At 44.3% G+C, this 12,964-nt stretch overlaps 1 protein-coding gene across 1 annotated transcript in view; it reads left to right on the top strand.

Annotated features, from left to right (window-relative positions):
- The window catches only part of KIF1A (kinesin family member 1A), a 185,183-nt gene extending 175,706 nt beyond the window's left edge, over positions 1 to 9,477 (top strand). The window contains exons 47-49 of the mRNA XM_050965747.1: positions 348 to 540; positions 1,169 to 1,287; positions 2,831 to 9,477. Of these exons, the coding sequence (XP_050821704.1) occupies positions 348 to 540; positions 1,169 to 1,287; positions 2,831 to 2,873 (355 nt within the window). The 3' untranslated portion in view covers positions 2,874 to 9,477. The remainder of the gene's footprint in view (positions 1 to 347; positions 541 to 1,168; positions 1,288 to 2,830) is intronic.
- Positions 9,478 to 12,964: the final 3,487 nt, after the last annotated feature.

Here is a 12,964-nt window from a genome sequence, read left to right as displayed (position 1 = left end):
TCTGAATGCCCTCATGGCTGGAGCTTTCCCTGCTAGAGTGGGCAGGTATTCCAGTCTCAGTACAGCCACATACAACTCCCTTCTCAAATGGCTGGAAGCCTTGCTAGGGACATGGGAAGATGGAAGGTGTTCATAGTAGCTGCTGCTAAGTGACGAGAAGGTCACAGGGCAGGAGGTTCAAGGTTGGCAGTCTGCATCGGGAGAGGGGGCGGGATTTGCAGGAAGGAGGTGAGGGAGAATCTGCAAAACAGCAAGAATAGGGACAAGTCCTTGGGGTTTTAACCCTTTCACCTGGGTGGTTTTCTGCAGTCACTAAGCATAAGGCTGCCCTGTCTTGCCCTTTGCAGTCCTATTGTCTCAAAGAAAGGCTACCTGCACTTCCTCGAGCCTCACACCAATGGCTGGGTGAAGCGCTATGTGGTGGTGAGGCGCCCCTATGTCTACATCTACAACACGGACAAGGATTCTGTGGAGAGAGCCATCCTCAACCTCTCCTCCGCTCAGGTGGAGTACAGTGAGGACCAACAGGCCATGCTCAAGGTAATTGCAGGAGGTCGTGACATGGGCAAAACAGGGGAAGCACAGCTCGTGTCCAAGGCTGTGCTGCAAGTGCAGGGGGGGGGGAACCAGAATGGCAGCACATGTCTGAAACCATGTTAAAAGTAAAAGGGAGGGGCTACAGTGATGGCTATGGGCCGAGGATGGGGAAAGACCATAGGGATCAGAAACTGGTACATGGAAGGAACAGCGACGTTCACAACATGGTGGTGAAGGGAAAAGAGAGTCTAGGAGCACAGTGGTGTGCTAATACTCCCCACAGAGCCAGCTTTAGGGAGATCCTGTGCTGCTCGACAGCTCACACCTAGTTTCCATGTCGGCATGGGGTGCCAAAGGATGACATTGCACCTTTAAAAATGAGAAATGTTCTCATGGTGTCAGAATCCACTCTCCCCTCTGCAGAGAAGCCACAACAGAGCTCTGATCTGTGACTGTTCAGAAAAGCAGACAAATTTCACATTCAAGGAAACATAGCCTACTGTGATAGTGTCTTCCCTGGCATTGACTGGGTCCTGTTCTATGTCCCTTAATGCTCCAAACTGTGCTGCATGTTGCTCAGTGTCATCTCAGGTAGCCCTGTGGACTCATTCATGGCATTGGTCTGTTTCAGACCCCCAACACATTTGCAGTATGCACGGAGCATCGTGGAATCCTGCTGCAGGCGAGCAGCGACAAGGATATGCACGACTGGCTGTATGCATTTAACCCTCTGCTAGCTGGATCCATAAGGTACCTGGGGACATTTTAAACCATTCCATAAGGAGACAGCGTGGTTACCTGTTAGTAACACTCTAGGCTACTATAGCAGAAGTTTGGTTTTGATTCTCTAGCTTGGTTTCTTGCTCCCCAAATCTGCACTGTGATGCGTTTTCCTACCCAATTATCAAGCATCTTCTGTGTATTTTTGAAGGTGGAGCTGCAGGGAGCAAGGCCTGCTGTCTGGTGGTTGTAACATTATTGCAAGGAGTTTTCAGCATCAAATGAGCAAAATAGGGCAATTTCCAGACACTCCTTCCCCTCCATCCACTTCAGCTCAGTAGCCTTGTGAGAAGGGGTCTTGGTTTAATTTTTTTCTATCAAAGAGATGGTGCTACTTTTGGTCCCTTCCATTTGTATTTCAAATTGGATGTTGAAATCTTCTTCCTTGCTCTCAGCACCATTGCTTATAAAATTCAAATGCTGCTTTTATGTAGCCCAATCTGCTTCACAGACTCTATGCAGATGCAGACATTGCATCATAAGGGGTTAAAATTACAGGCAGACAACATAGTGGTGCTCTATTCTATCTCCACTGACAATACGAAATTTTGCTCCAAATCCCAGAACAGCTGGGTTTCTCCACAATTCTGAACCCTAAAGATGATGGTTTAGTCCAGTTGGATTGGGGTAAACCATGAGGGTAAGTTGTACAAGCACTTCTCTTGTGGCCTCATTGTTTTGTGCAGCATTTAGGAGTTCATTTTAATTGTGATTCCAACTGTGCCACCTTAATGTTATAAGGACACTATCGTTTCCTCCCGCCACACACACACACACTGAAATAAACACAGAAATTCAGGGATAGATCCTCAGCTGGCGTAACTAGGCATCACTCTATTGAAGTCAATGGAGTGACACCATTTATAAGAACATAAAAACAGCCATACTGGGTCAGACCAAAGGTCCATCTAGCCCAGTGTCCTATCTTCCAACAGTCGCCAATGCCAGGTGCCCCAGAGGGAATGAACAGAACAGGCAATCATCAAGTGATACATCCCCTGTCACCCATTCCTAGCTTCTGGCAAACAGAGGCTAGAGACACTTCAGATCGTGGTTTTGCATCCCTGCCCATCCTGGCTAATAGCCATTGATGCACCTATCCTCCGTGAACGTATCTAGTTCTCTTTTGAACCCAGTTTTATATCAGTTGAGGATCTGACCCCTAATCCCTAGAACAAATCATCATCATTTCAGTAGTAGAGTTAAAAGAAGATAACTAAATAAACAGAAATTCCCTGTAGTTATTTTATAAAGAAACATACCTACCCACCCTCTCTTTGATTAATGCTGATGGTGACCCCTGTCAGGTACAAATGGATTAGATGGGCTGTGGATGGGTCTGGTCTTGTCTGCTCTGGGCCGATGTTAATTCAGCCCATAGTTTCTGTCTGTCTGGCACCTTTCTACCTCCATGACAGGGTCTCTCACAAGGAGAGTGTCTGCCTCCCTTTCTTTCTCTCCGCATTCCTTTTCTAGTCCTTTGACTCCTTTTATCTCCTGGTTTCCAAAACAGATCCAAGCTGTCCAGGAGGAGAACAGCCCAGATGAGAATCTAACCTAAAACCATTCTCCACCTCATCTGTCTGCCAGCAGGATCAAGATTGCTGGTTCTATACAAGAGTCCCTATCTTAATGTCAAATCTCTCATGCCATCTACCACCCTAGCTGCCTGCTCCACAAATGGATCCATCTCGATTTACTTTCACTGGGAAAATTTCTGTTGTATCTGCAAAAGCCTGGTACAGCCTGGTCATGATTTCTTGTGCGTATGTGATCTTCTGCCCATCTCCTCATTGAGTGACCTTGGTGTCACATGATCTGTAACTCTCAAAAGCAGGAGCTGTGTTTTTTATTTTAAAGCAAGGCTTCAATTTAAGGAGGAAGGAGCATTTGAAAGATCAGAGATTACTAGTCATGAGGAATTGCTTCCATGTGAAGAGAAAGTGATAAGTTTAAGTACTGATACTTCTTAACTTATTGATGTTTTAAAAGAAGATAGATTAAGTTATGGTAGTTTGAGATTATATTTATATAGTATTTATTTCTGTTTACTTCACTGAAATCTGTAAATTGAGTTTATCCCAGTTTGTTGCTCATGTCTGCATACATAAAGCCTCCCCAAGGGAAGGCAGGGCCTTGGATGGCGGGCCTGTGGGAAGGGGGTTGTCAGGCCGTTTCGTGATGCCATCTTTGTCTTCTTTCTCTATCCCAGCACTGGGAGGTCTGGATGGATTCAGGAGGTCATGCTCCCACCTCTGTGCAAACACATACACACTGACTTCAGAACTCTCACCCTCCTGCCCCTACCCCATCTCCTTAGCCTTGACTCCAGAGCTCAAACCACTTTTCCTCCACATGGTGATTGGATAGTGCACTGTGCCCTCCCAAATGAGGCAATCCACACATAGCACAGCAAAGACATGCACACAGACAAGTCACCGCACTTATCGAAGCATTTTGTGTGTGTATCCCATCCCCTCCATTCCCCCAAGTGCTTGAAACCCAGCAATGTAGGGTTCAGTGACTGGACAAGTAGAATGCAATGACGACAGGTTCTGGTTGTTTCTACCCTCTATTCCATCTGTTTTCAGGGCCCAACTTCAAATGGGGTGAAAGGGATGGAAAGGGGATCTGAAGTTCTGGAAGGGCAGATGGTTCTGTCAGTTCACTTTTGGGGTGGGCTGCTGTTTGAATGCTCCAAATGAGTACAATGCAGCCTGCCTCTCAATATCCTCAGTCACCTAGTACAGGAGTTGGCAGCCTTTCAGAAGTGGTGTGCCGAGTCTTCATTTATTCACTCTAAGTTAAGGTTTTGCGTGCCAGTAATAAATTTTAACATTTTTAGAAGGTCTCTTTCTATAAGTCTATAATATATAACTAAACTATTGTTGTTTGTAAAGTAAATAAGGTTTTTAAAATGTTTAAGAAGCTTCATTTAAAATTAAATTAAAATGCAGAGCCCCCCGAAGCGGTGGCCAGGACCCGGGCAGTGTGAGTGCCACTGAAAATCAGCTCGTGTGCTGCCTTTGGCACGCATGCCATAGGTTGCATACCCCTGTTCTAGTAAGTATGCAGTCCATCTATACTGTACTGTACTAATCTCTGGCCTGGGAACCTCCAAAAGGACTAATCAGTGTCACAGGGACTCACTGTAGAGGGAGCTCAAGAATCCTCTCTGATCAAATCCACCCAGCTGGGAAGTAGGGAGAGGTCAGGAGTGATTGCATCCTGCCAGTGAGTTTAATACGGAGAGAGATGACAGACCTGACGTGTGCATTACTGCAGACCTGCGTTGTGTTTAACTAGCAATAGCTTGTTCTGGGCTATCAGGTGGCTACTGGCTACTACACCCAAATGCTCGTTCATTAGTGAATCTTGGGGAGGTGCCCATATAGTTACATCTGTGCAGATGGTCAGAGTTAATAAAGGGTTGTTACTGGTGGGGGTTAAAGCTAGATCATAAAATTATACTGGAGTCTAAATTCAGAACAGTTGTCTCGAACCAGATGGCTGAGTTTCATTGTCCTTTTCTGAAAGGGCTTTCACTTCCCTTCTCTTTCTTATGGGAAGAATCTGTTTGCAGTAACTGAATGGGTAGCAGAGAGAATGGCATGAGGATGGGCAAGGATAAGAGAAATTGAGACTTTTTACTTTTATATGTGATGACATTTTCTTATTTCCCTCTCCCATTTAAAACATTAACTTCATCCTCCTTCCCCTTGCCCCACCTCTCTATTGGGCTTAGACTGGCTACATAGAACAGCTAAGTTGGTGGGAGAATCATACCAAAGCAGAGATATGGCATCATTAATAATCCCTCTTCCCATGGGAAGGACCTGGTCAGCTGGTGCTGACCTTGCTATAAACTTTTTAAAGTAACTTCAGCAGCAAAGATCTTTATTAATTTTTAATTACCCAGATTGTTTAATTAAGATTTCCAGTTGGTTGTATGCACGCAACTCCAGGCAGAAACATGGGGAGCTCCCCCTCCCTCCATACATCTCCTAGGACCATCACTGGTCCATGCTTCATTGTCACACTTCACGGCTGACTTCAATTTGCACAGCACGGCTGTGCCTTGGTTCTCTTCAGCACTTTTCTATCCTCTCTGTTGTGTTTGTTGAGTATTGTATGTGTGATTCCGGTGGAGATGGTCTATGCACTGTATTTCTTCTTTCCCTTTTTCTTGTTTTGGGGAGGCTAGGGCATGGGATAAGGGGACATGTGAGGAGCCCAACAAAGCCTCCATGGAATCTCAATGGGCTGGTAGAGATGTCACACACACACAAAAGCTCCCAGCAATTGCCCATCACCGTGCTGCAGTGTGAAGAAAGCTTTCATTCCCTAGCCTCTGCCTCCTGTCTGCACAGAGACAGCGCATTTGTATTGAGCCACTATTTAGCTCAGTTCTCATGCTGCATGACCAGTGCTTTTTTTTCCCTCGACCCCGATTTGCTTTTGACCAGCTCCACGGCATCACTCCCATTCCCAGGGAATTTCATTCTATCTCTCTGACCTGGATGGCACTGTGGGTTCCTGCAGGTGCTGGTGCTTGTTCCTTTCAGTGGGCTTTTCTTCTTTGTGCCAGTCCTACATGAGTAGATGGGTTAGACAGCAACTTGCAGACCCAGGTGAAGGTCTCTTGTTTTTACAGCTATTCCTTATGGCCTTAGAATTATTTTTTTAAAATTCAGGACTAAATTTTAATAATTAGATTAAATGCCTAATACCTGGGATAAGCGCTTTATACATACAAATAAATCTTATGTGTCATTATATACCCAGAGAGATGCTTTGCCCTCAATGAAAATCTGCAAGAGAGAAATTCCAAACTATGTCCCCAGTTCAGAAAAGCACATAAGCACATGCTTATGTCCATCCCTATCCAGCAGAGCAATTAAGCATGTGCTTAAATCACACTGAATGGAATGAAGCACCTATTTAATATTTAGTACATGCCGCAGTTTTTTGCTGACTGCTGAATCAAAACCTAGAAGAGTTAGAGCGCCCCTCCCCTTGTGTATATATCCATATTAATCAGTCTTAAATTCTAGGGGATTTTAATTCTTAATTCTTTGTTCTATCTCTCAGCTTTGCTTGACAGTATAGGGGAGCTTTCTTAGAAAGGACTAGGGCTCATTCTAACTGCTAAAGCTCAGCTCAAAGGACTGATTGTCAGCTGGTGAAAATACATTTCAGTAATCTCTGCTCAGGCAGCAAATAGATCCTTCCACTGAGGCCCTGATGATGGCCAATGGAAAGTCTCCCATCAGCTTCAGTGCATTTTTAATCAGGCCCTTGGTAAAGACCACTTGGCTGGAGTATTTATTTTAACATAATTCATAGTCAAAGACTTGTATATTAGATGTAGTTTCCAAGAAAATTCCTGAATGGCTAGTACAGTCCTATCAAGAGCTAGTGTAAACCAAAGTCTTCTGGAGCCAATCTTAAGAAGCATATGAAATTTTAAGCCTCTTCATTTGGTAAAACAGGCTTATTAAATTTCCATTCTCATCCCAACTGAACTCTGGATTTTAAGGGTAAATCAAGACATTCTTGGTTTTCTGGGTTTTTTTAATCTCCTATTCAGTCTTCTCAGAGATTTCCCCTGGTTAGAGCAGTCTAGAGTGGAGGTAGCTAGGTTATAAAAGTATATCACCATGCTTCCTTATATACATGCCTGTATTTGTTTTGGAATAGATACAGAATCACAGGAAAAAAATGAGGAAGGGATACAAATGCCAGTGTTGGGTCCTCTGGGAATCCCTCTCAGGTCAGAGAGGAAGGATGGCTTGGGGGTGATACGGTTATGGGTCATGCCTTAGGTCAGCGATCCTGAAGAGCATGGTCTTGATGGTTTGGTTATGGAGAAGACATCTAGTTTCACTCAGTCAGTGCTGTGTGCCTGAGGCCAGCAAATCTGCAGAGCACACTACTTTTCTGAGTTAGAGACTGAGGTCTGATCCAAAGTCAGTGGGAGTCTTTCCATTGACACCAGTGGGCTTGGATCAGGCCGCAAATATAAAGATCTAGAGTAGAGGAGTAATGACTGCTTATGGGACTTACACTGGCTCCCAATAAAATATCCAAATAGCAGCCATCTGCTGTTCATGTGGATTCCCCCAAAGGGTTATTTTCTTTAGTATCATCTGGGGAATGGCTGGAGAGTCCTAATTCTATATCTTCTATATCTGGAGAGTCCTCTTCTATATCTGACACCCCACACCCTTCCTCACTTAGCATCCCTGCTGTTGAGAATCCCACCCAGAGAGACATGCATTCTCAAAAATTTAAGTAGACCAGCCGCGACCAGCCCTTAGAGTAGCTGAGATTAAATTCTATTCATTGTTCTTTCCACTGGATTTGAGGATGAAAAGCAGGGGCAGCTCCAGGCACCAGCACGCTGAGCACGTGCTTGGGGCGGCAAGCCACTGGGGGCACTCTGTCAATCACCGCGAGGGCAGCAGGCAAGCTGCCAAAGGCAGCCTGCCTACCGTGCTTGGGGCAGCAAAATGCCTAGAGCCGCCTCTGATGAAAACAGTCTTCAAGTTTTAAACATTAAAGAATGGGCAAATCTTTTAGCTTCGGTCAAAGCTGAGGCATAGAAACTTTGTTGTAGCGTGAGAATGGCATAGGAAATGATCCATATAGTCCTTATAATGAAGAAAGAATCCAAAATGGGTGTATTTGGATAAATCATCTAGTATGTTTCAGTATGTGTAGATGAATTTGAAAACCAATTGAAGTCAGTGTTAAACAGCCGAGATGTAGACTTGTCACTCAGAAGTAACAGCAGTCAGGATCAGCTTTAGGAAGTGCGGGGCCAATTCAAACAGTTTCGATGGGGCCCCAACAGGGAGGATTAAAAAAAAAAGCCACGTAAAAAAAACACGTGGGGCTTGTACTCATCGGGCGGTGCTCCGAGTTTTCGGCGTCACTTCGGTGGGGGTCCTTCACTTGCTCCAGATCTTTGGCGGCACTTAAGGACCAGCCGCCAAAGTGCCGCCGAAGACCCAGAACAAGTGAAGGACCCACCGCAGAAGTGCTGCCGAAGACTCGGAGCACCACCAGGTGAGTAAAAATTAAAAAGTTGCCTCTAGCTAGGGAAGAAATTCTCACTGGGCGCTGGGCCCGATTCGGGGGAATTGGTGGAATTGGCCTAAAGCCGGCCCTGACAGCAGTTGTACTGTAATAGAATCATACTGTTTCCTTGGTGTAACAGGTCAGTGAGATACAATGATGTCATCAAAGTTAATCATGACTTAACAGGAAGTTAGGATAAGAGAGAATTTCATGGAACAAGTTTGTCATGGGGAAAGAGCTTCAAAATCAATTGACTCTCTTTGCCTGGTCTCTTGTAATCATGCAAGGGGCAGTCATTTGTCTACATTAAGTTTTTCATATGAAGCACCCATCCTAAAGATCTTCAGCCAACAATGAGGTGCTCACTCAAAAAAGAAAAATACCAGCCCTCAAAGGGCCCTCAGAGAACTGCTGGTCTAGTAACCAGAGAGAAAGATTTCCCAAATTGACCTCAAAAGAAACAAGCAAGAAGTTATTGAGTTTTTACAGTGGGAAAGGAGGTGGCACCTGGCTGAGAACTGGAGAAGCTCACATAAACATTTGCAGCTGTTGCCAATGATGAAGGAAACGTGCTACTGCATGTCATAAACAGCAGCAGCAGCCTATAAGTCTAACACATTTCTAAGATGCTCTTATTGTCTCTCTTTCTGTCTGGTAATCAGTGAGCTGTATGAAGGAACTCTTCATGAGATTCAACTTGTTATTAAGACCTTACTGTAAAATGAAGGCGATTGTGGTTAATTTTATTTTAGTTTGGCTGGGGGGTTTTTTTATTTTGTTTTAAGGGTTTTGTTTTGTTTGTTTTTGCCTGTGCTTCCATTATCTAGTTTGTCCACATGAGTTCTTCCTGTGATGCCATCCCCAAGTGCTGGGAGACCGTTTCTCTTGCTTTGTATATATGTGATTGCTGTGGGCACACCCTGTACTACTGTATAATAACAAAACTACTGAAGTCATGAGTCTAGTTTTCTCGATGTCTTAAACTATGAGTGTTGGAATTTAGGGTCTTAAACTGTTTGTGTATACTTAAGGCATTGTTCAGTTAAGAAATAAATGTGGCATTTATGCAAATACCGGGCAATGGCTCCTTGGTCTTTTTTTTTCTTAAAGAAATAAGTGAGGTCAGGTTTAATATAATGAAATGAGGTTTTAACTCAACATATCTCTAGAGATAAATTAGTATGACAAATGAATTCTCTTCTCAACCCAATAAAGGGCGGTCTATTAGATTAAATCTCAGGAAAAACTTCCTAACTTGAAGAACAGTAGGACAATGGAAAAACTGCCTCAGGTGGTTGTGGAAGCTCCTTCACAGGAGATTTTTAAAAGGAGGCTAGACAGCCACCAGTCTTGGATGGTTTAACCACAACAAATCTTGCATCTTGGCAGGGGGTTAAACTAGATGACCGTTGCAGTCCCTTCTAATTCTATGATTCTATGTTGCTGTAGCTTTAAGGGGGTGCCTATATATATGTTCAGATATTTTATACCATATTTTATACCATTTGAGCTTTGTGATACTAGTATATAGTAAAAGAACAGTAGCACTTAAGGTTATAATCACAATGGGTTCAATTGCCCTCTCATTTAGTGCTCACTTACACAAAATGCTCAGATCTCTGGCCACAACACAGCAAAACATTTAAGGATGTGAGTAGTCCACTGACATCAACGGTTACAAGCTTAAGTGCTTTGTTAGATTGGGACCAGAGTGCTCAGCACATTACTCCTGGGGGAATTTGCACCATTGCAAATGCAGAATTTGCGCAGAAATTAATGTGAATGCAGAATTTCCTTTTTCTCCCATAGAAATAGGCTGCAGAGCTGCTAGCTGCTATTAGGAGTCACTGAACCCAGCAAAGCACAGCTCACAAATAAAAGACAGTGCTGGGGAAAGGGGGAAAGAGCTGGAGGGTTCCTGGCAGCTGCAGTTCCTGCACATCCTGAAGGAAGGAGGCAGCCTGCAGGAATCTCCACACAAGCCCAGGCCCCAGCATCAGGCTGTTTCTCCCTCTGGATCCCTGGGCTCTGGGGGCTAGAGGGTGTAGGTGTCTGGGCTGGGGTGTGCCCCACAGCTGGATTCTGGTGGGGAGGGGGTGTAGGAGTCTGGGCTGCGGTGCGCCCCGCAGCTGGACTCTGGTGGGGAGGGGGTGCAAGTGTGTGGGTTGGGATGGGCCTTGGCAGCTGAGCTCTGGAGGGGAGTGTGAGTGTCTGGGCTCGGGAAGCCCCGAGCTGGGAGATAGGGGGTGCGTCTGGGTGGAGGGGGCTCTGTAGCTGGGCTCTGAGAGGTAGGGGATTTGGGTGTCTATGCTGGGGGCACTCCACGGCTGGGCTCGGGGGGGGCGTAGGGAGTGTGAGTGTCTGCCCCCCCTACTGGGCTCTGAGGGGAAGAGGGAGGGGGCAGAGAAACAGGGGTTTCTCTACTCCTGGAAGAAAATTTTTGTGCCTTTATTGTTACTGACATAGTTGCTGACATGTACAGTATTTTGAAATAAATTACCAAAATAATTGAAACTGGCATGATTTTTATAATGTTATTTTGACAAATAAAATATGCAGAATTTTAAAATATTGTGCACAAAGTTTTTAATTTTTGGCACAGAATTCCCCCAGGAGTAGCACATTGCAGGATAGAAACTTTTACATTGGTCAGTCTCCATTGACTTCTGTGGAGTTACTCCTGATTTACACTGGTATAAGTCAGACGAGAATCAGGCCTAATCCTCCCAGACTGAACTTTCAACATAGAATAGCTAAGGGTCTAAGAGTTCATAAGCCACTCATCCCTCCTTAAAGGAACCCTGAAGCTAGTTACCTAAATCTTTTATTAAATGCTACTGCTAGTCACAGGCAAACACACTCTGAGCACAAAAAACCTAAGGAACATCTTAAAGCAGGCAATGTACAATGCACAAGGTACTGCACAGTGGTGTATCAAAAAATATACCATAGATGTCAACACCATGAGAATAGACATTAGCAGAACTCTGTTATAAAGACTTAAAAGCTCATGAAGATTTCCTTCCCCAGAGATCATCCTAGGCCGGGTTCTATGGAAAAGGACAATTGGGTTCAGTGTTTGTACTTCAGACTGGTTCATCTGGCTCAGATAATTATTCCTGAGGCACTTAAAAACCTTCACAGTTGAAGAAGAAATGACGGTGGATATAATGAGCCAAATTCACTGCTGATGTCATTGTGCATAACTCTGTAAAATCCAATGAATTAACTTCACTTTAGACAAGCAGTGAATTTGACTCTATATGAGCCTGTCTAGCATGGCCAGTGTAATAAGTGCCAGTCTGTTGAGGGAGACCTCAGCTCTCAGAAGAGCTGGATGAAATGTTTTCATTAAACTGTTCCTCATTTTTCAGCTAGCTCCAGTTCTCAAATTTTACATTCTATTTCTGGGCCGCAAACACAGAGGTCATATGTATACTCTTATCTAAGACTGAAACAGTCATCTTATCCCTTCCGTTCTTCCTGGTTTTGTGAATATAGACAGAAGCCATCTAGGGAGATAGTGATATATGGCACATAAAATATTAGGGGACAAAACGAAAAACACTGCAAGCTCTCAGAGAAAATGTTGCAGATTCTATTATAATCCATTTCTGAGACCATGCCCATCACCATGGTATCTAAGCACCTTTCAGTAGTGCCTTAAGCTATGTAACTAGCATGATCTGTCAATGTGAATATGGTATTTGGAAACCCAGAATTCCTAAATCTGATTAATACATTCCTGCAGTGACCAAAGAAAAGATTTCTGCTATATAGATGCCTCTGTCATGTGGAAAGCAAAATCATGTGGGGAGTTCATGAATTAATATGGCCTTGTAGACAAAATTAAATTTTAGTATCAGCAGGACAAATACTAGTGTCAGAAAATATTTTGGGAACTAAAATGGGATGGTTCCACCCCACCCTCTGATGTATCATATTTTCCCACAGGGCCTCCCATCAAGGTTGTGTTATGTTGTATTGGATTATGTCACAGAGAAATAGATCCTGCCACATGTGGAATACTTGGTAAGCGTGGGGGAAGGGTTCACAATGGACACCTGAATTAGTGGATACTGACCTCTTACCATGTAACTGGAACATTATGCTTATATAACCCTGATCCATGTCAGGTGACTAGAGCCAAGAAGCAAAGAGCAGTCTCCTATCAGCACTCTTCTGTATCACATCCTCATTACATGGCATCAGAAGCAAACTAAATCTTTAGGAAAACAGAAGCTGCTTGACTCCCACAGTATGAAGAGAAAGCTGACAAAGGAGGTAATGGAAGAATCTCCATATAGTCCTAGAAGAAGCACCAATGTGCCTCTGGTGTCTTAGGGTTGCCACCTCTGAGGTACATAAATCTGGGCCATCCAGGATGATCCTGAGCCAGAAAAACTATGTACTGAGCAGCCTTACACATGTCCCAGGACAGCTACCTTGAAAAAGGGATGAGTGTGGGAAAACCTGGACAGCCCTCACATGGCTCCATAGATTTCTAACCGCCCCCCCCCCCCCGACTTGCGCTTTTAGCTGGGTTCTTCTCACCTCCCACCTA

The sequence above is a fragment of the Gopherus flavomarginatus genome, chromosome 8, assembly GCF_025201925.1.
Source record: "Gopherus flavomarginatus isolate rGopFla2 chromosome 8, rGopFla2.mat.asm, whole genome shotgun sequence".
NCBI lineage: Eukaryota > Metazoa > Chordata > Testudines > Testudinidae > Gopherus > Gopherus flavomarginatus.
The sequence above is the reverse complement of the archived record's forward strand: the minus strand, read 5'-3'. Positions and strand labels throughout refer to the sequence as shown.